We start from the raw sequence: 23,184 nt of genomic DNA, 5'->3' as shown, positions 1-23,184 counted from the left end.
AGGTCAGAGAAAAGCTGTAACCTTGGGAGTTTAATACAAGCCTGGAGTGGCAAGTATTAATTTTTAGAGTCCTTGCAGGCCTCCACCTTCTGCGCTCAAAGGCCAGAGTGGGGAATCAACCTTGACACCACACCTCTGTGGGACTCTGCTCTGGCCCTCTCCACTAGCTTCTCTGCTGGCCACTTGCCACGCCTCTCCCCCAGTTGCCCTGCTAGCCACTTGACATGCCTCTGCACCAGCTACCCGCTCACCAAGATGTCTTCAGGGCTCCCACACACACTTAACACAGCTCTTGGTGAGTTCAGATCTCAGTGATTTCAGCTGCTAGTGGGAGAACCTCACTGCTGGTGCACCATAGGCACTCTTGCAGTAGATACACTATCCCAAAGTAGGTCTAATACTTAGACCTAGGTATCAGTGATTTCAGCTCTGCAGCATGTAACAAGACTCTCAATAGAGTCTAAATTAGCTTTTTTATTATACCATGAAAAGAGGAAGGATCAAATAGTGTCTAGGACCCTTAAACAGGGCCCACACCACCAGGTACACATATCTATCTCCAATATCTCACACTCATTGGTTTTTGGAACCCAGTGTAGCAAATGCTGTTCAGTTGAGGGTCAGTCCCTCTATTGGGGTATGCCAGGTACAGTTCTGCTGCCCTCGGTTCACATAAGAAGGGTAGCAACCCTTTATTACACCTGCCCCAATAACAAGGAGACTGGGGATCCAACACCAGCCACAAGTGATAATTTGGGCAAGCAGTCCCATCATGCTGAGCACCTAGGCAGGGTGATCTCAAATGTTGTGATCTCATACGAGATCTGCTTCTGAAGTCTTTTTCCACACCTCACCACTAGATATCAGGGGAGAACTCATCCAGACTCTGCTTACAAGTGCAATCTGAATGACTGGTAGAAATTGGCAACAATGTGAGAGGCTTAAATTGTTCTAAACTGATATTTGAGCTCAACTCTGTGGTGTCCATAAAACAATGTTAAAATGCCTTATTTGAGCAAACATGGAACTGTCAAATGGGTCAAAAACATCCTTTCAAATGGCTTCTTTACCATTGTGCGACCCCAGGGTCGAGTCTGAGGAAAATGTGGTTTGTCTAAGGTCAGAAGGTACTTTACCCACTCACTAATGGCAGTAGCACAAAATGTGCCAAACATGTTCCAAATAGTGAAGCAGAAATGTTCCCTTTCTCAGAGAACCTTTAGATGTTGCCAACTTAGTGTTTTTTCTTTGAAAAAAATGTGGGTAGTGGATGCATCACTCAGTTGTATCATTATTTCTCCCATGCACTAAAACTTATTGGGCCTGATTCTGTCATCCTACATCTTGTTTAGTCACTTACCCCAGTGCACAGTGAGCACACACCAGATCAGAATAGCAATATTTTTATGTCTCTTTTGTATTCTCTGTGCACTGGCATAAGTGACTTTTTGAGATGCAGGGCAAAAGGAACCTGGAAATGAGTTCACGATTTCCTTCAGTAGCAAAGTGAAAATTGATGTAATTTTTTGTGAAATCTCAGCACCACACACTCACACACAAACCCCTCAGATATTGCTGTTTCACATTCGCCCTATTTCAAACCACTATTCACTGGTGAAAGCTCGCGTGGGGGGAGGGATAGTAATTTATAATAAACAAACAAACCCACAAAATTGTTCATGCAGCTTTTAGTCTCATTTTCCCTGAGCATCAGGATCTACTATCCCCTTCCCATGTCTGTGCCCTCTTCCCCCACCTCCATCTCTCCCCCATTTCAGGTTTCACAGATTATCTAAGAACTAGGGCATTTAAACCATGGTAAGGTTGTATGGCTAGTTGCATGAGGTTGATTTGTTTGATTCTTGGTGGAGTTTTTGTTCTTTTTTTCAATATGTTACTTTGCTAAAGTTTAAAACGTTCTGAAATAAAAAAACTCCAAACTGAAAACCTACCTGGCCTCTTATTCCTGCTGAAGGCACATTATATTAATTAGAAACAAATAGTTTCAGTTTTTTGTGAAACCTAGAGTGTTCATGCCATTATGTCAGATTCTAAAACTGTGTGGTGGGAAAGAGTTATTCTTTTGACCCAGCCTGGCAGACAGATCAGTTGGGTCACTTTGGTGCATACTCAGCAGTATTAAAAGTAGCATCTCTAAAGCAAATGAGAGACAGGGAGGGAGAAAGGAAGTCCTGTAAGGGGAAACCCTAGGAACAGATAAACTAGTTTTGTGTGTGGTGGTGTTATTCTGAATAAAGAAAAAGCTCAGGATTTGGCTGTAAGTTTTGGACAATAATCCATTTTGTGTATATGTGTGTGTGTGTGTGTACATATATATGCCATGGTGACAATGGGATGGAGACCCTAGTAATGTGTATATAATTTTAAAAATAAACAGAATTAAAGCTAGGGCCTGGCATAAGTTATTGGCTGTATCATTGTCTGGCCATTGCAGGGCTATTTTCACAAAATTCTTCTCTTTATTACAGTATGTCTATTATATTTTTGTTCCCTTGGACCTTCCCTGTCAAGACTCATTAATCATGGAATGATCATTAAAAATCAGTCATTAGGCTTTGAGATCATAGGGAGACCTCAACAACCTGAGTTATAAATCTTACCCATGGAGTCTCGCACTTGTGGAAAATTGGTTTACGTGAAACAGATTGCTTCTAAATTAATTCTGCTTCATGACAGCTAAAAGAACCAACAAAAGCCAATAACAAATAAATGGTACATAAATAAAGGAAAAATACCACTCAAGAAACAGACCTTGCTGTAAGTGAATCTAATTAGCAGATGAACAATTAAGGGGTAATACTAATGGCTTGTGATTTAATACTATGCTAATAGTCTCCTTACAAGAGAGAAATGCTAAGGGTGAAGCTGCCAGTACTGGGCTTGATATTCTAATTCAAGCCCTTAATTATGCCCCAGAGTGCTCAGTCCCTACAGGACTGAACTGAAGGCAATATAACATGCTATTCTGATTGCTGGAACATTTTGGTACATTTAGTTCGGCTCAGGTATCAAGCAAGAATTTGGGTGGGAAAGAGGGAAGTGGGCTTAGGTATGTCAGAAGCTCTTGGAAACAGGCACAGCTGTGTGAGCTCAACTTCCTTGTTTTCTCTGAATTAGTTCACACATCTCTAATTATTACTATTTTAATCTCCATCAGGCTAAATCCTTCTATAATCAGTATTAAAGGTACAGATACCTGTTCTTGCAAGATGCTGATTGACTCCTGGGAAGTGCTGAGAGTCTTCAGCTCCCCGTGAAGTCAGGAGCAACTGAGAGCTTTTGGGTTTGGTGTTTGTTTATCTCAAACTTCAGTTCAGAAGTAGAAATCTCCCTTTTTGGCTTTCCTAGATTCATTACTTATGAGCAACTCTTTACATCTCAATACTACCCATAGCTATGAAACAAATAGGTAGTATATCCTGCTGAGCAAGTTGTTGATAACTCACGTTCTGCCCATGTTAGACAAAAGCAGGATGGCTGTTATCACACAGAAAGCTTGCAATAAATGTGCCACCATTGTTTGGGAATTAGTAGTGTCATCCATTCTAAACGTTCACTTATTAAGATTGAAGTACTGAAATACATATCTTCAATAAAGAGCAATGTTCAATGTGTCCTCTTTGTATCTGACAAACTGCAAGGACTTTAGAATTTGAAATAATCAAATGCCTGATTGCACTGGGGTTAGAAAAAGTGCAGTGCACTAACTCTATTGTATCTTTTTCATTTGTGTGTTTTGAGCTTTTGATGGAAGAAAGGTATGATTGAAACATAAAGTAATTTTGTTAGTATATTGCCTTCATTAATTTTAGAGATTCAGTAATGAGCTATGTGGTAGGTTTTGTGCTTCTGCTGTGTATATGCTTTATATACTTTTTCATGATGATTGTAGGAGCAAATTCTGCTCTCAAATACATGCATACTACTTCCATTGATATCAGTGGAAATTACACATGCATAACCAAAGGCACAGTATAAAATTTCTACCTTGAAGATTTATTCAGAGCTCATCTTTCAAAATTCTGATGTTTTTTCAAGTAGTGTCACTTTGTTAGATTTAACATACTCCAAACAAACTCTTCTACAGTTTGTATTGTTTTCATATATAGAGAATGCAAAATCATACAGTATTTTATTTTAATTCCAGAAATCAATGTTTGATTCACATTCATGCCATAACCCCCATGCCAATAAAGTTCTGTGTGTCACAGTATTTCTAGGCATCACAAGTGGTAAAAGAAGACAAAAATGAAAACAAAGAAAAAACCACACCAAAAAGACAGTTCTGTGAAATTGAAAATATCTTAATCTTAATCTATATCTTAATACGTGGACCTTTTAGGTGTATTTAGGAAGATGCCTGAGGATTTCTACTTTTACTGAATGCCATTTGGTTCATGTTGGAGAGAACTAAAACCTCTCCAACGCATCATCAAGGATCTACAACCTATCCTGAAGGACGACCCATCACTCTCACAGATCTTGGGAGACAGGCCAGTCCTTGCTTACAGACAGCCCCCCCAACCTGAAGCAAATACTCACCAGCAACCACACACCACACAACAGAACCACTAACCCAGGAACCTATCCTTGCAACAAAGCCCGTTGCCAACTCTGTCCATATATCTATTCAGGGGATACCATCATAGGGCCTAATCACATCAGCCACACTATCAGAGGCTCGTTCACCTGCGCATCTACCAATGTGATATATGCCATCATGTGCCAGCAATGCCCCTCTGCCATGTACATTGGCCAAACTGGACAGTCTCTACGTAAAAGAATGAATGGACACAAATCAGACGTCAAGAATTATAACATTCAAAAACCAGTTGGAGAACACTTCAATCTCTCTGGTCACTCGATTACAGACTTAAGAGTGGCTATCCTTCAACAAAAAAGCTTCAAAAACAGACTCCAACGAGAGACTGCTGAATTGGAATTAATTTGCAAACTGGATACAATTAACTTAGGCTTGAATAGAGACTGGGAATGGATGAGTCATTACACAAAGTAAAACTATTTCCCCTTGTTATTTCTCCCCCCCACCCCACCCCCAACTGTTCCTCAGATATTCTTGTTAACTGCTGGAATTAGCCTACCTTGCTTGTTACCATGAAAGGTTTTCCTCCTTTCCCCCCCTGCTGCTGGTGATGGCTTATCTTAAGTGATCACTCTCGTTACAGTAAAAAGAAAAGGAGTACTTGTGGCACCTTAGAGACTAACAAATTTATTAGAGCATAAGCTTTCGTGAGCTACAGTTCATTATGCAAGGCACTGAATTTAGCCGTATAGAGTGGAGAAACCTCTCCTTACAGTTTTCAGAGTAGCAGCCGTGTTAGTCTGTATTCGCAAAAAGAAAAGGAGTACTTGTGGCACGTTAGAGACTAACAAATTTATTAGAGCATAAGCTTTCGTGAGCTACAGCTCACTTCATCGGATGCATTTGGTGGAAAAAACAGAGGAGAGATTTATACACACACACAGAGAACATGAAACAATGGGTTTATCATACACACTGTAAGGAGAGTGATCACTTAAGATAAGCCATCACCAGCAGCAGGGGGGGAAAGGAGAAAAACCTTTCATGGTGACAAGCAAGGTAGGCTAATTCCAGCAGTTAACAAGAATATCAGAGGAACAGTGGGGGGTGGGGTGGGAGGGAGAAATACCATGGGGAAATAGTTTTACTTTGTGTAATGACTCATCCATTCCCAGTCTCTATTCAAGCCTAAGTTAATTGTATCCAGTTTGCAAATTAATTCCAATTCAGCAGTCTCTCGTTGGAGTCTGTTTTTGAAGCTTTTTTGTTGAAGTATAGCCACTCTTAGGTCTGTGATCGAGTGACCAGAGAGATTGAAGTGTTCTCCAACTGGTTTTTGAATGTTATAATTCTTGACGTCTGATTTGTGTCCATTCATTCTTTTACGTAGAGACTGTCCAGTTTGGCCAATGTACATGGCAGAGGGGCATTGCTGGCACATGATGGCATATATCACATTGGTAGATGCGCAGGTGAACGAGCCTCTGATAGTGTGGCTGATGTGATTAGGCCCTATGATGGTATCCCCTGAATAGATATGTGGACAGAGTTGGCAACGGGCTTTGTTGCAAGGATAGGTTCCTGGGTTAGTGGTTCTGTTGTGTGGTGTGTGGTTGCTGGTGAGTATTTGCTTCAGATTGGGGGGCTGTCTGTAAGCAAGGACTGGTCTGTCTCCCAAGATCTGTGAGAGTGATGGGTCGTCCTTCAGGATAGGTTGTAGATCCTTGATGATGCGTTGGAGAGGTTTTAGTTGGGGGCTGAAGGTGATGGCTAGTGGCGTTCTGTTGTTTTCTTTGTTGGGCCTGTCCTGTAGTAGGTGACTTCTGGGTACTCTTCTGGCTCTGTCAATCTGTTTCTTCACTTCAGCAGGTGGGTATTGTAGTTGTAGGAATGCATGATAGAGATCTTGTAGGTGTTTGTCTCTGTCTGAGGGGTTGGAGCAAATGTGGTTATATCATAGCGCTTGGCTGTAGACAATGAATCTAGTGGTATGATCTGGATGAAAGCTAGAGGCATGTAGGTAGGAATAGCGGTCAGTAGGTTTCCGATATAGGGTGGTGTTTATGTGACCATCGCATTTGCTCAAGAAACTCCCTGAAAAAGCACAAGAACAAATCTCCACAGACACACTCCTGGAGCCCCGACCTGGGGTATTCTATCTGCTACCCAAGATCCATAAACCTGGAAATCCTGGACGCCCCATCATCTCAGGCATTGGCACCCTGACAGCAGGATTGTCTGGCTATGTAGACTCCCTCCTCAGGCCCTTCGTTACCAGCACTCCCAGCTATCTTCGAGACACCACTGACTTCCTGAGGAAACTACAGTCCATTGGTGATCTTCCTAAAAACACCATCCTAGCCACTATGGATGTAGAAGCCCTCTACACCAACATTCCACACAAAGATGGACTACAAGCCGTAAGGAACAGTATCCCCGATACTGTCACGGCTAACCTGGTGGCTGAACTTTGTGACTTTGTCCTGACCCATAACTATTTCACATTTGGTGACAATGTATACCTTCAAATCAGCGGCACTGCGATGGGTACTCGCATGGCCCCACAGTATGCCAACATTTTTATGGCTGACTTAGAACAACGCTTCCTCAGTTCTCGTCCCCTAATGCCCCTACTCTACTTGCGCTACATTGATGACATCTTCATCATCTGGACCCATGGAAAAGAAGCTCTTGAGGAATTCCACCATGATTTCAACAATTTCCATCCCACCATCAACCTCAGCCTGGACCAGTCCACACAAGAGATCCACTTCCTGGACTCTACGGTGCTAATAAGCGATGGTCACATAAACACCACCCTATATCGGAAACCTACTGACCGCTATTCCTACCTACATGCCTCTAGCTTTCATCCAGATCATACCACTCGATCCATTGTCTACAGCCAAGCGCTATGATATAACCGCATTTGCTCCAACCCCTCAGACAGAGACAAACACCTACAAGATCTCTATCATGCATTCCTACAACTACAATACCCACCTGCTGAAGAGAAGAAACAGATTGACAGAGCCAGAAGAGTACCCAGAAGTCACCTACTACAGGACAGGCCCAACAAAGAAAACAACAGAACGCCACTAGCCATCACCTTCAGCCCCCAACTAAAACCTCTCCAACGCATCATCAAGGATCTACAACCTATCCTGAAGGACGACCCATCACTCTCACAGATCTTGGGAGACAGACCAGTCCTTGCTTACAGACAGCCCCCCAATCTGAAGCAAATACTCACCAGCAACCATACACCACACAACAGAAGCACTAACCCAGGAACCTATCCTTGCAACAAAGCCCGTTGCCAACTCTGTCCACATATCTATTCAGGGGATACCATCATAGGGCCTAATCACATCAGCCACACTATCAGAGGCTCGTTCACCTGCGCATCTACCAATGTGATATATGCCATCATGTGCCAGGAATGCCCCTCTGCCATGTACATTGGCCAAACTGGACCGTCTCTACGTAAAAGAATGAATGGACACAAATCAGACGTCAAGAACTTTAACATTCAAAAACCAGTTGGAGAACACTTCAATCTCTCTGGTCACTCGATCACAGACCTAAGAGTGGCTATACTTCAACAAAAAAGCTTCAAAAACAGACTCCAATGAGAGACTGCTGAATTGGAATTAATTTGCAAACTGGATACAATTAACTTAGGCTTGAATAGAGACTGGGAATGGATGAGTCATTACACAAAGTAAAACTATTTCCCCATGGTATTTCTCCCTCCCACCCCACACCCCACTGTTTCTCTGATATTCTTGTTAACTGCTGGAATTAGCCTACCTTGCTTGTCACCATGAAAGGTTTTCCTCCTTTCCCCCCCCTGCTGCTGGTGATGGCTTATCTTAAGTGATCACTCTCCTTACAGTGTGTATGATAAACCCATTGTTTCATGTTCTCTTTGTGTGTGTATAAATCTCTCCTCTGTTTTTTCCACCAGATGCATCCGATGAAGTGAGCTGTAGCTCACGAAAGCTTATGCTCTAATAAATTTGTTAGTCTCTAAGGTGCCACAAGTACTCCTTTTCTTTCTCCTTACAGTGTGTATGATAAACCCATTGTTTCATGTTCTCTGTGTGTGTATATAAATCTCCCCTCTGTTTTTTCCACCAAATGCATCCTATGAAGTGAGCTGTAGCTCACGAAAGCTTATGCTCTAATAAATTTATTAGTCTCTAAGGTGCCACAAGTACTCCTTTTCTTTTTGCGAATACAGACTAACACGGCTGCTACTCTGAAACAAGCAAGCGTGTAACAGGACTGGGAAGTGAGCCTAGTTTCTCAAGTCCCAATGCATGTAACCACAAGGTCAACCTTTTTCTCTTAAGCTTTTCTGTAGCAGCTCTCATTAATCTCTATTTTAACAGAATGTCAGTATTTGATATTTTCATTAATATCCTTTTGGGATAGTTTCACCCCCCCGCCCCCGTGTGTGTGTGTATCCACTTAGTGAGGAATGGACCAAGAGACTTGGGAAGAAGACTGACTGCACCAAAGCACCATCTGTATGTCTGAGAGATGATTATATACATGATTATGTTAGGGATAGGAAAACTTGTTTAGGCAAAGTAAGATCTAGGGCTTTGCCCATTGCCCAACCAGAACCCAGATCTTTGTTCGGATTTACATAATTTCATCAGAGTCTTCCCGAGATCCAATCACTCCTCAAGTGCAATCTTCCTTATGGATTCTGCTCCCCCTCACTTCTCTAACAGCTGTCACCATTCCTAACTTTTTTTTTTGCCTTTTTACTACTGTTCACACCCTTTCATGTGTTTAGATATTATGCAAGGACGTCTGTCTCCTTGCTGGACTTAATACTCTAGATCTTCTCAGTCATTTGGGCCTCAGAATGAACAGCTTGCCTCTCATGTGAAATCCCAGAATTTGAAAGGTGGTGTTTACATTAATAGTAGTCCTTTGGAATAGTAATGAAAAGTGCCATAATGTTATCTTTTTTAAAGGCAAAATAGATATGTTTTAAGGATGATCACTTGTATGGATACACACATACATAAATCTCTAATGCATCCCTGCAACATTTTGGCAACATATGAGGCGCATAGAGAGAGAGAGAGAGAGAGAGAGAGATTCAGAAATTTGGAAGACTGTAAAGTATTTGCAGTGGGTTTCTTATTTTTCCCCTAAAACCAATATTTACTGGCAGAATCTCTTCTTTCCCCAGCTAAATTTTTCAAGCAAATATTGTTACTACCCCAAGACTGGAAATTCTAATGATAATTCTGTGTATAATTTTCACTTGTATGACAAATTTAATTAAAACAGTGTTTGTAAATGGTAAAAGTCAATAGTTTAAGCACACCTCCCACTGAGGCTACATTACTCTTTCATCTCCTAATTTATAAGCACTAATCAATTTGACTCCTCTGTGCGATCTTAAGACCTTTTTTGTTGTTGTGGCAGTAGTTAATTTGGAGAAATTACTGAAAAAACATTTATTATCCTAGATCTTTCAAAAAGAACAATTAAGTGCAAGGTAGTAATTAGTGTTGTTGACCTGAGTTTGCTTTCCTCTTACAGGAAGGAGGTGTTGTTGCTCTCTTTAAGATCTGCCGCCAGGATTGTTTCAGGTGCCTTTATCCCCAGACTCTCAGAACACTGGCATCTATATGCTGTGTGGAGGAAGGGATTCACCAGCTGGAAAAGGTATTGTTACTTCAATGCTCTTTACAGTGATTGTTCAACAAGATCAGTGGAGTCCAATCATTAATCTTGTCTAGTAATTGGTAACTTGGGAATGTGTTTGGATTCAGTTCAGGCTTGTGTTTGATACCTTGCTTGATGATGAGTTCAGTTTTCCCACACTGAGCACATCTTCAATGTTTACACTATTAGTTTCAGCAATAACATTATCCCATTCAATTGTCTGTACAAATGATCTCTCTAAGTAGGGATAATTTCCATAAGGCAAGTAGATGCATTGATGGCTGTGTCAAGAAATTATTGAAGTAATTACCTCTGAACTTGCTAAAGTCTTTGTTTAGAAATCCCCATATTCCAAATAACCCAAACCCTTGAAATTTGGAGAGCTTTAAACATGTTTAAGCCCTTTTTTCTGACATCCCCGCAAAGCACCTCTGTAGTAATGAGGTGACATATAAGGGGTATAATTGTATTAATATAGAGACAAATATAATAGCTGAATGTTAGGAAGAGGCTTCCACCAATAAGCAATAAGTCATGTAGAAGACCATTTTAACACTGATAGCTGACATGAAAACATTATCCCACAAAATTATTTGGACAGTTTATACTTTAATCCACCATCACCCACAAAAGTACACTTCTATATTTAGGAAAATGAGCACTTCTGCCAGTCACTAAATCATGATCTCATCCTTTGTGTTTCATAAAACATTCATCTTCTACAGTTGAATAATGTGCCTCTTCAAGTTAATGATAAATGATTTCACTGCTACTTTACATTGACATGTCTTGTAATTTACTGCCCAGAACTCAAGCAAAGTATGACAGCACATCTCCAGCAAAAATTAAATCTGTAAGCCTAGGTTTAATGAAGATGATAACTTTTCACATTTTTGTTGAAATAAGTGTTAGTTCAGACTAACAAAGGAAGAAAGCTCAAGAGTTCACCCATTACATCTGTAATAATTGTGGCAACAAAACTGCTAGAGGGGAAACAACCTGTTAATCTAGTCTAGGCCATTCCCTGGCAAAGTCAGGATGTAGTCTCTTGATATAGGACATACCAAATATTAAGATGACATTACAGAAGTCCAAGAAGAAGCAGTTGTCCTTGGGCTTAGATGTCTATGGACTGATTGTAATGGGGAGAGGAGGTGGGAAGGACAAGTTTGGACAAAATCAACTCTCTGCTGGGGTTTGACTATTTTTAACTGAGATCTTTACCATTGGATTCACCAGCTAATTTGTCAACTGGGCCTTCACTCCCTAAATCTGCACCTTCTCAGGATCTGTGCCTTGTCCATTAAGGGCCAGAATTGGAGTTGAGATGTTTCGTTTCCTCCGTCTGGCTAAACAGAATTAAGGTTTGTGACAGGAACATTCCATTGTTAGTGATGTAATATGTGGTAGAAGCAGCTGTTTTTTTTTGTTTTTTGTTTTTGTTTTTTTCTCTGAGGAGGAAGAAGCCAGGTGTAGCTGGAAAAGGGGGAAGCTCAAGAAAAGTAAGACAACTAAACAAATGTTTAATGGAGACTAAAGGGAATAGATCTACAATAATGATTATTTAGGCAGATATGATTTAATGAGGAAACAGAAGAGTTAATTCACGCTGATAGTGGAAAAATAGGACAGCCATGAGGAGAGCATACTTGGGTGATAGTTAATTTGAGTTATATTTGAGGGAGCTTAGGAAACTGGAAATGAAAAAGAAAATGACAGACGCCCTATACCACAGGTTCTCAACCTTTTTCTTTCTTTCTTTCTTTCTTTCTTTCTTTCTTTCTTTCTTTCTTCCTTTCTTTCTTTCTTTCTTTCTTTCTTTCTTTCTTTCTTTCTTTCTTTCTTCCTTTCTTTCTTTCTTTCTTTCTTTCTTTCTTTCTTTCTTTCTTTCTTTCTTTCTTTCTTTCTTTCGCAGACTCTCCCCAAACATGCTGTAAAAATTCCACTGCCCACCTGTGCCACAATAACTGGTTTTATACATATAAAAGCCAGGGCCAGAGTTAAGGGGTAGCAATCTGGGAAATTGTCCAGGGCCCTATACCATAGGGGCACCTTGAAGCTAAGTTGCTCAGGCTTCTGATTCAGCCCCAGGTGGCGGGGCTGTGGGTCTCAGGCTTCAACTCCATGCAGTGGGACTCCAGCTTTCTGCCCTGGGCCCCAGCAAGTCTAACACTGGTCCTGCTTGACAGACTGCCTGAAACCTGCTTGCGGCCCCCCAAGGTGCCCCAGACCCCTGGTTGAGAACCACTACCCTATACTAACCTTAAAACAGCCATCTATCACTCTATCAGCTAGAATTTTGTGGCTGTTGAGGATATGTATATGTTTATGGATTTAGTAAACTGTTCCTGAAGGGAGGAATGTTTCACACATGAGAAAGAAGAGGGGGAAATTCAAAACAAAGTAATATTGAACTGAAAAATGGAAACACTTCATTTCAATTTTCAAAAAAAAATTTTCCAGCTAAAACAGTGCAGTGAAATGGACATGATTTTTGCAAAGCATTTTGGTGTTACCAAATTTGCATTTTTTTCTGTGGAAAAAATGTTTTGGCTGAAAAAAGCTGCCCAGCTCTAGTTGGGATTTAAATTGCTGTTCTGTGCATCATCATCATCAGACCATAGAAAGGAGGGCATTTAACACCAGAAGGAGAGCATTAGAACTTCAGCCCACTTTGATACTGTACTTTTAATGCAGAAAATTCATTAAAACTGAAGATGTATTGTATCCAAAACAATTTGGATTGGATAATTCAAGACAAAATAACATTATTTGACAATTAGGCTTCAAACCCATTAATGCTTGTAAAGAACCACCTAATGGAATATTTAGTGGGGAGCTGAGCTAACAGGGAATGATATACTCATGGAAACAATTATAGGGCTTAGTGATTGGAGACATTAGAAATATTTTCTTTTATTTCTCAAATTTCATGCAATCTCACAAATTCAGTGGTAGAATAAGCGTGTCTGGGCTGATGTAAATGCTATTAAAGTAGGGAAACCACCAAGACAGTGTGGTGGTGTTTACAGAAGCAATGGGAGTACACTTTAGTCTGATGTTTTTCATGGATTTTAAAATATGTGAACACTAAAGTAGCATAATTACATTATAAAGAAATTCTAACATGAATGAAGCTATAATGAGGACATAAAACATAGTCTATGGGAGATGGGGACAAAGGTTAAACTAACCTTGGTCAATGTTCTGTATGGAGAACTGTTTGTGAATACAGCCTTATCTCTTCTTATATGTATTTGACACAGATGTCTAATGACAAACCCCTAGGAAGCAGGAGGAGAGTTTTGGACAAGACCATATTGTACATGTGATATGTGGGGAACAGTATGAATACTGAGATCACTCATAGTGTCCTTTTAAAATTCAGAGGACAATGATGTGCTTTCTTCATCTAGGTTTCTCCATAAGGAGGATTATCTAAGGGAAAGAATGGTGCAGAATTAAAATGTTTGGTCTGTGTAATGATATGCAAAAATGTGTGATGTTTAGTTTCCTTCCTTTTCACAATTCAAAGTTTGCTTTACACAAAGTGTGGTTAAAATGGGCATGTTCACAATGAAGATGTGAAAAAAATGTGTTTCTACATGTTTTCATTGTGAAGCCATCTTGCATGGAAAATGAGCCTAGTTTCATTTAAGATAGTCATGTAACATGGAGGATTCTTTGCCTAAAATGGCTATTTAACTTCATAATGAAACACTTGAGCCCTGATCTTGCAATGGCTTCTATTTATGCAGCCCCCTGCGCTACATTAATGTCAAAGGGATTCTGTGTCTGCATAGCTTGTTTGTAAGGATCGGGGTCTAAGGCATGATTCTTTTGTACTTGTACATTTTTGCAGTAAAAATGCAACACTTACATCAAGGCTCAATTGTGTGATCCTTAGTCAAAACTCCCATTGGAGGAAAAGATTTGCAGGATCAGGCCACAAATGGCTAATTATTGCAATATAATATAATTAATACCTATCCTGTATGAAGCATTAAATAATGCATTTAAAGGCTGCAACTCTCCATGGATCTAGAACTGAGGCAACTGCAACAAAAACAAATGATCTTCACAAATATTCATTTAAACAGCTGCCCAAATATTAACATTGACCAGAACATATTTGTTTTAAATATTTAAAATGGCCTATGGAGCCAGACACCTGGAATCTATTCATTAAAACGGAAGTGATTCCAGAGAGAGGCTGATGACAACACTTGCTACTTTAATAAAACATTTGCACAAGGTTGGGTGTATGTACAAAGCTTTTTAATATTGTACATTATGTACAATTGCCCAGTTATGGGCTGTAAATTGCTATGAGTCCCTCAATGAAAACACATTATTTTAAATGGTGAATTACTGCAAAAAATAAGTTTAGGAATGGGAAAACAACTGTGAACTGAAACTTTTTTGTGAAACTGAAATAACTTTGCAAAACCCCTTTAAATGTCAGGAAAAATCTTAACATTTAATATTATGTAGGGACCCTGCCTTGGAAAGACAGAGGCACATTATAACTTTACACATGGGTAGTAATCTTTGTAGGACTAGAATATTGTCCAGCAGGTTAGACAAAACAGAAGAGTTTTTAACAATGGTTGCTTTATATGGGGGTAGGACTGTGTGAAATGTTTGCTGCAGAACCTGAAACCATGCGTTTGTACATATTTTTGAGCTACTGAATGCTGATTTATTGATTTTGAAACAATTTCAAACTTCGTGGTTTTGACTGAGTGTTGTTTTGAGTTTCAGATTATTAAAGCCAAATACAGGTGGTTTGACCCCAGTGAAGAAAAACTTTGCATGATTCCTTGTTAGTTAATCCCGCCCTCCCCCCCCCCCCCGAGTTTTACATAGTTCTGCTGAGAGGCAGAAATTGGAGATTAACTTTAAAAGTTTGGATGTGAGGATCTATGTTACTTGCTATGGAGAATAAACACCCAATGTAGTTGATGGAGGCTGTGCCCAATGAAGTCAATGGCAAAGGACTGGCCCAACAGCGAGTCAATACTTTAGCTTTTCATTCCTTAATTTTTTGTAAATAAGTCTGAGTTGTCCTCACTAGAACTAGTCACGAAAATCAGAGATTAGATAAAGAATACTCTTGTCACTTATTTCAGTTTAAACATAAAGACTAGCTCCATCTAGCTAAGGTACAGTAAAACATTGGCAATCCTAGGAAATGATTTTTATTATAAGCGAGCAGTGGCTTGCTACATTACAACTGGCAATGAGCAAATTTCATACAATTCAAAGGTTTGCTTCAAACCATCTGTAGTTTCAGATGTTTATTCAGACACCTTGGATCTGTTATAGTGGGCTAGAAATTTATGAGAATGGGCTTCCTTATGAAATTTCTGTTATTCCACTTGGGCAATAAGAACCTTTAAGGTGATATTTCAGCATTTTCATTTTAAATTTGTATCAGAAGGAGAAAAGAGAGAAGTGCCTAAAAGGGATATAACAGCTAAATTACTTTTTTTTCAAACTTAAAAAAAATATGTTCAAGAGATGGGCAACAATTCAGTTTTACTCAAAGTAGGTCACTCATTTTAAATTAGGAAGAGGGAAGGTGAGCTACAGTGTTTTTAAGAAAGAGGGCTTTAAAATTAGATATTAATTCATAGAGAAGTAGAGAAGCTTCCAAAATAGTCATGAAATTCACTCCTATAGCTCATTGAGAAACAACCCTTTGTTCTATTTCTCATGCATATACAGATGTCAGAATGTTATAATCGGTCTCAATTTTTCATGGGTCATCTTGACAAATATTTTCACATCATTGTCCATTTTGCAAAGTAGAGATCAGTGTTCATGCTTAAAAATGGTATTTTGGTGAAAGCAAAACTTTGGGAAAGTGCATGAATGGGAACATAACTTCTTTAAAGAGAAAAATACTTTCCTTAAGAATGTTTAAAAGACAGAATGCATTAGTTTATGGGCCAAGTGCATATTGGGTTACTTTAGAGAAAGGGGATTTAATCCACACATTCTCTTCATAACCTAATGAATGCCCTCTGGCTAAAATGTCATCTCTGATTGTATTTTCTATTTCTAGTTTGCACATTGTTCTTTATTTTGCAGCCAATAGGGCTGACATGGCACTGGCCCCATTTCCTTAGTTGATAGCTGGGCTTTGTAATAATTTTTGATGAAGTTATGAATAATAATTAGGAGCAGATAAAGACACTTCTGTTCATCTAATCATGAGTGAGGAGAATGTGAAAATGAGACAAGCTCAAACAACTAGTTCGCTTACACTTTGTCCTTTCCATCTAGAGCTGGTAAATAAATGTCACAGTTACCATTGTTTAATTTTATAGGTCACCGAGAAGACTGTTGTAGCAACAAAATGGCAGAAGAACATTAAGCAATAGTTAGGGGGAATAATGTTTCCAAAAGCTGCGTGGTAGCCAGCCAAATCTATTTCAACATCTGAGTTCATGGCACAATTAGATAATGTAAAGTTCTAGACTCGCAGATCTGATTTATAGGACTGTGCTTCTCAATAAGGCCGTTTTAATAAATTGGCAGTGAAAAATGTGCTGGCAAATTGGCATTTGGCAAATGTGCTGGCAAATTGGAAATTTGGCAAATTCCATCTTCATCAAAGCCCCAGCAAGGTTCATTAAATCCTATCTAAGAGTGCAGGAATTGCCATTTTTCCTTTCGGCTTCATACACGTTATTTGGTGGCTACACTTTTATCTTGTGATTACATGACTATCTATGAATTATTAGTATATTCATCTCCATTCAACAAGTTTTTATGCAAGAGCAATAGGACTGTTTAAGTAACTGCAAAGTTTGTATTGTACTTAGAGTATGAAGTTTGCTGATTAGGTTACAATTATAGTGAAATTCACTTACTGAATCATTTACCATTTCCACCTTACAAGCATGGTAAAAGGGATGAAATTTGGCAGTAAATTTGTGTAATCTTTTAATCTGTTCAAATCCTAGTACTGGTTATAACTGATGAAAAGTAATCAGATTTATGGGAATACTGTTTTGATCATGTCAGGAAAATACAGTGCATACTTGACAGCCTGGTTCAGGATACACAGATGTCAGGGGAGGGGAGGAAGTGCCTGTTAGGTTAGGATTGAAGGACTTTGCCAGATCTATGTAGGGAAACCTGTACAGTACCTTCCTGGGCTGAGGCCACTGCTATTATCCCTATTCCATTAAGTAACTAATTTCAATTACAGATTTTTAGAAGAGGGAAAGGGGTGCTAGCATGAATACCACTAGAGATGATTATGTGGACAGATATGGCAAAATAGGACATTAAGACTAATCTAATAAACTAGTGAACACCTGCCGTTATAGAGCATGATTTGTTTTTTGTCAGTAGATCACCATTTAGATAAGCTAGGTCCTCATTCTGCAAACACTTGCACATGTGCTTAGCTTTGAGTATGTGAATACCTCCATTGAATTCAATAGGACTATTCATGTATCTAAAGTTTGACACATGTATAAATATTTGTAGGATTGGATCCTTGGATTGTAATAAATTTCACAAAGCAAGAAACTCAAATATTCATCATTAACCCTTTTCTCTGTTTTGCAAGACACATGTTGTTCAGGCAGACCATTGGGTGATAGTAGATAGCATGGGTGCTACATTAAGGGTTGTGCAAAAGTTTTGTAATGAAATCAGGTGAGCTTCATCTGGTTTGGGTTCTGCCAGGTTCAGTAAAGCCTAGACTACCTTAGATTAGAAAACTGGCATTGTAGGCACCTGCCATGCTCAACACACCTCATCCTGCAGCAGTGCATAGGTGTTGCATTTGCTCAGAGCAAGCCTCACTATGGTTCTGTCTTGAGTTCAGCCATGTCTACTCTAGCATGGCAAAGTAGCTAAAGATCTGATGTTGTAGCTGCACCATGGCAATTGGTCTGTGCAGTAGAGCTGCTGCAGTCCCCTCAGTGACCACTCTGTAAGGTATAATGTTTTGATTGCCTTCTTGTTCTGCACCACTGCAGTTTGTCAATTGTGTATGAACTTTTGATTTATAAGATGCAAATCAGGCAATCTGAAGGTTGTTTTTTTTTTTTTTTAGAAATTGAAAATATATCTTAATTCAACAATAATGCCACTTAAGCTTGTGAAATTCATGCGGTTATATGTTGTAAAATGCTTAACATTGTACACAGTTTGTTCTTTAAAATACAATTGGAATTGCAACTTGGATTGCCGCTCCCACAAATCTCAGTTTGGGGATCTGTGCTGGAGACAGGCATGCACAATGCATTGATTCTTCTAGTTATAGGTTACGCTCAGTTTTTGCAGTCTGCTAAATTAGTATTTCATGCTATTTATTAATTTTATACTGTACTAAATACTTCATTTGAAGCATTTCAAATAGCTGTAGATTTATTAATCAAAAGTCAGGATGTTAACAGAATATTGTAGATGAAAAATAACTTGAAGTCACCAGACAATGTTTATTATTTAGGAATTTATAGTAATCCATAAAATGATAATCAGGTCTATAAATGATCCATGAAAAGCATATAGGAAATCAGATGATTACATGGCTAATGATAGATTAGTATTTTAGTTCGGGAAAATGCACCTAGCAAGCAAGCTCACTTTTCAAATGAGAGGGAGAGGCGCTTGGTCAGCTTCTAAGCTGAGGGCATAGTTTAATGAAAATCAATGGAGACATTTAAAAAGAATGCAGGAAGAGGGAGATTTAGAGCAGCAAGTCCAAACATTCCCCCTCCCCCGCACACACAGGGGAAAGAAACAAGGAAGAAAAGGAATTGAAAAGGGATCTATGAAAAGAACAGCTTTCTTAACTCTCCTGGATACTTTCTGTCCCCCTATCATCAGGAAACAACATTAGCATGTAGCATCTATGCTGGCATGCTGCACACATATGTTGAAATGTTCATTAGTCAGCTGCAACCAGAATGAGTGGGGTGGGAAGGATTGAAAATACTTCCTCATAGAGACAGAGGAATTAAATCTTTCCTCCCATTCCCCGCCCCCCACAACAGATTCTGTATTGGAGGCAGAGGGTAGCTAAGTGAATAATCTCACTGACTCTTACACTTTGTCTTTCCCTTCTAATAGTGCTGTGCATGTGTAAAGTTACTTCAGTGCTTTCCCCCCCTCTCAATTCCAGGGAGTTCTGACTGACTACACGGAGCCAACTGCTAATTCTTACAATGGGCCTAGAGTTTTTTCAGAGCTCACTGCAAAAGAGAAACAACAGCAACTAAAACCTCCTAACCAACCAGCCAACCTTTGCCAACTATTGTGATATGCACAAAGTCATATTTCTCAACGCGGTTGAAGTTAATATACAGATGGTGATAGCAGATGTGGAGGCTTGTTTACGTGCACAGCTTAAGGTTGTTCAGTCAGGTTTGCTTGCAGGAAACCACTCGGATGTGGCAATCTGCCTGACGTTCTAAAACTTTCATGTGTGTGGTTTTTTTTTTAAAGAGCTTCTTCAAGAACATCTCAATACCAAACTATTTTTAAATGACATAAAAAAACTTTTTTTGCAAAGCGAAGCATTTGACACAAATATTCATAGATCTACCCTGCCATGCATCTCTAGCCTGCCTACAGTTACAGCCCTGTACAACAGCTCTCTGACTGTTCCTTTCCTTCTCAGTATTGTCTTTCTTTAACGTTTATTTCCCAGTGAGCTTGCCTCAGATTCCAGCCAGCCTGTCCTTCTGTCATACTTAGGGATAGGCAAATTTGACATTTGAATTTGAAGCATATTTACATATGGAGTGGGTGGGTTTCCTACTTTTCAGATGATATTTAGACATTGGTAACTGAATGGCAAAATCCTCTTCCTGTCCCATCCCATTAGTAGGAGTTGGAACAGATTTATTAGAGCTGACCTATTGAGCCAGATGCGGCTCAGTGACCCTGAAAATGAGAGGTGGGAATAGCTTTCTGCAAGAAGGAGCTGCCATGCTTAGAAAGGAGGCTCAGGCACTTGGACTCTAGAAGGAGCCAGGCTCATGCTTGGGGGTTTAAGTCTTGAATTTGCTTTTTGGTGATCATCTGGACTGCAGAAAGGGGTGACTTTTTATTACAGTAGGTAGCTTCTGTGTAGAGCTGGGTAGAGACTCCACCAGGTTTCAACTCTTGGATACAAATATCTTAACTGAATTATGATTACTACATTATGGCATAAGACCATGTCTCAGAGGGGAAAATGGCAGGAGGAGGAGATCTCTTGCAGTCTTCCCTTAGGCCTAGTGTGAAAGTGGGGGTTGAAAACTTTCTTCCATCCAGCAGACCATCTTCTAGCTTCAGCCCAGTGAGGAAGGGGTAGAAGAGGTTCCCCCCAGAAGCCTTTCCGTGACCTCTGGGAACAGGGAAGGAATCTTCAGCAGTGTAACTGAAAGCAGAATTTCCCATGGGTGACTGGTTGCCCAGGCATAGGATGGGGCCTACTTGACTAACTTCAGATTCTGTGAACACCAGTATCCTGGATGCCCTTACTCCCTAGAGTAGGCTGACACTGCTACTCCCTAAAAACAGGTAACTGTAAAAATAGGCTTAGACCCTTATTTTTTTTAAATCTTGAATCTCTAAGTTACAGAGTGCTACTAAGTGGCATTGTACAGGGGCCCTCCTAAAAGTGGCATCATCCCATGATGCCTACTGACTTGTAAGTCTTAGTTTACAGTGGGGGCAGCATTACAGACCACACTGGTTCTGAACTGAAATAGATCATATTTAGTGGTCCTACATTTCTCAACGGAGTCTCCAATCTGCAAAATTATAGGAGGAAAAAAAGAGAAAAGCTTACCATGTAAATAAACAGGTGGGCTGGTTTTGTAGTGGTTAAAGGTCGGTGTGGCAGTCTGCCTATTTTTATACAAGGGAAATAATTTTAAAGTTAAAACAATATCCCTTTGATGGAGTTTTTTAGATTATTGTCAAAAGGCAAGTAGATTCTACACAGTGCAGGAATAGAAAAGTATCCAGAAAATGTTTACCCTTAAAAGTAGGACTAAAGGCCATATGACTTCAGCCCTGCTGTATAAAAGAAGTCAATCTCAAGCTGTTGTTTCAGTGCTGGCTGCTAATGCAAGCACAGGGATCCTCTCATTGTTCATAGTACATACATTTACTTGTGGACCAATTCCCCTTCCAATTCATTGCTGCGTGAGCCTTCCACCCCTATTCATGTACACCTAATATCCCTGTAGCAATTCCACTAAATAATATGTAAGCAATTGCTCTATCTTGTAGCTGTTTTTAAATGTGATTTAGCTACTGGGAATAAAAAGAGGGAACCATCCATGTGATGTCCACTTTCCCATGGGTCACTAGTGACCTGCAGACACAGTTTGGTTCCTAGGACAGAGACTTGGAACATGGAACTCCGTTGAAGGGTCTGAAGAAGAGTGGCTGAATAGTAGTGTTTGTTGTTCCTGCCTTTGTTTTCTACTAAAATATTTTTGTCTTCTGTGGGTCAGCCCACAGTAGCACCTCACAAGCCAAGCAGTTTTGCCTGGCCTAAGAAAATCATCTGCTTTCTTTTAAATAAATACAGCCTCTTGAGAGTTTCTCAGACTCGGAGATGAGCAGTACTTCAGTGTGTTAGGCTTTCCTGCTGCTGCAGGCTTATGCCAACTCGGGATTCAAAGATTGGCAGTGTCCCTCAAAACTAGAATGTCCCAGCTGGTTGTGGAGAAACTGGGGATTTGTTTCAGATTCAATACAGCTGATCTAGGGGTCTAGCCACCACGTATCCCTAACATCTTGTTCTGGGTTCCACCACTTCCTATTGCAGAGTTTTTCCCTCTGCTTAGTACCATAGCTTCTTCTCTGCTTTAATGGTGTTTTCCACCAGACCTACTATGTATTCTTCTCCCCTCCTCAGTATCACACACCTAATGCTGGCATAGTCACTTACAATGTCTCCCTTTTTAAAGAAATCTTTGATCAACTATTGCAACCACAAGAGTCTTATCAGTTTTGATTTGCAGAATGAGATAACTTTGAAGGTCAGTCTCTATAGGAATTTCTTTGCTATTTAATGCCCCAGTTGATGGGATTTAGACTCCCAAGTGGTTAAATGTTTGAAACTGGGATTTAGGCTCCTAAATCAGTTAGGCATTGTAACACTGAGTGTAGCAAAGCCTAAATACCTTTACAAATCTGGGCCTGAGGGTGGTTGATGGTCTTCTAGTAGCCAATGCAATCCTCACATGGGAGGGATGGGTGAATGATAGAAAAGATGAGCCATTATTAAGAGAAGCTCATGTACCTTAGCTTCGCTGTCTGCAGGAACTGAATCAAGTTCTCATTGAAATTAATAGGATTATACTGGTGTAATTTAGAGAACAATTTGGCCAAATGACACCACTTGAGAGAGGCAGCTGTAAGATCACCATATAATATAACAGCAATATTCTCCTTCTTCCTGTGTGAATGTCGTATAAGTATAGTGCAAGTTGTTAAGAGCTTCCCTGACACAAAGTGGAAAAAATAAATCTTGTTGCATGGTTTTCAAAAAAGGTTGAGGGAATAGGTAATATAAAAACCTCGAAGGAATATGACAAGGAACAGGGATTGCAGGGGGTATTCTATACTTTGGCCAAGATTTTCAAATGTGACTGGTGATTTTTTGGGGGTCTGCAACTTGAGGCAGCTGAATGAAGCCTGATATTCATCAAGTGCTTGACACCCACAAGACATTAAGTCAACTTTATAAATTAAATTCAGTCCATAAAACTAATATTTACTTTACATTAAACTGCAAAGGATTGATGAGAAATGGACATTGCAGTGCATTGGCATTATAAATGTACAGCCCTTTCAGTTAGATGCAAGAATTGAGGACTAGACTAGGTGAATGACTGAATATATTAAAGCCCACTAGGTGGGTTTATGGTAAGGTTCTAGCCATAATTGTT

The 23,184-nt window shown here is 39.7% G+C and overlaps 1 protein-coding gene across 1 annotated transcript in view; it reads left to right on the top strand.

Moving 5' to 3' along the window:
- The window catches only part of INSC (INSC spindle orientation adaptor protein), a 144,934-nt gene that overhangs the window by 62,931 nt on the left and 58,819 nt on the right, over window positions 1-23,184 (top strand). Inside the window, exon 6 of the mRNA XM_038406380.2 lies at window positions 10,136-10,261. Coding sequence (XP_038262308.2) covers window positions 10,136-10,261 — 126 coding nt within the window. The remainder of the gene's footprint in view (window positions 1-10,135; window positions 10,262-23,184) is intronic.

This window comes from Dermochelys coriacea, chromosome 6, assembly GCF_009764565.3.
Source record: "Dermochelys coriacea isolate rDerCor1 chromosome 6, rDerCor1.pri.v4, whole genome shotgun sequence".
Lineage (NCBI taxonomy): Eukaryota > Metazoa > Chordata > Testudines > Dermochelyidae > Dermochelys > Dermochelys coriacea.
The sequence above is the reverse complement of the archived record's forward strand: the minus strand, read 5'-3'. Positions and strand labels throughout refer to the sequence as shown.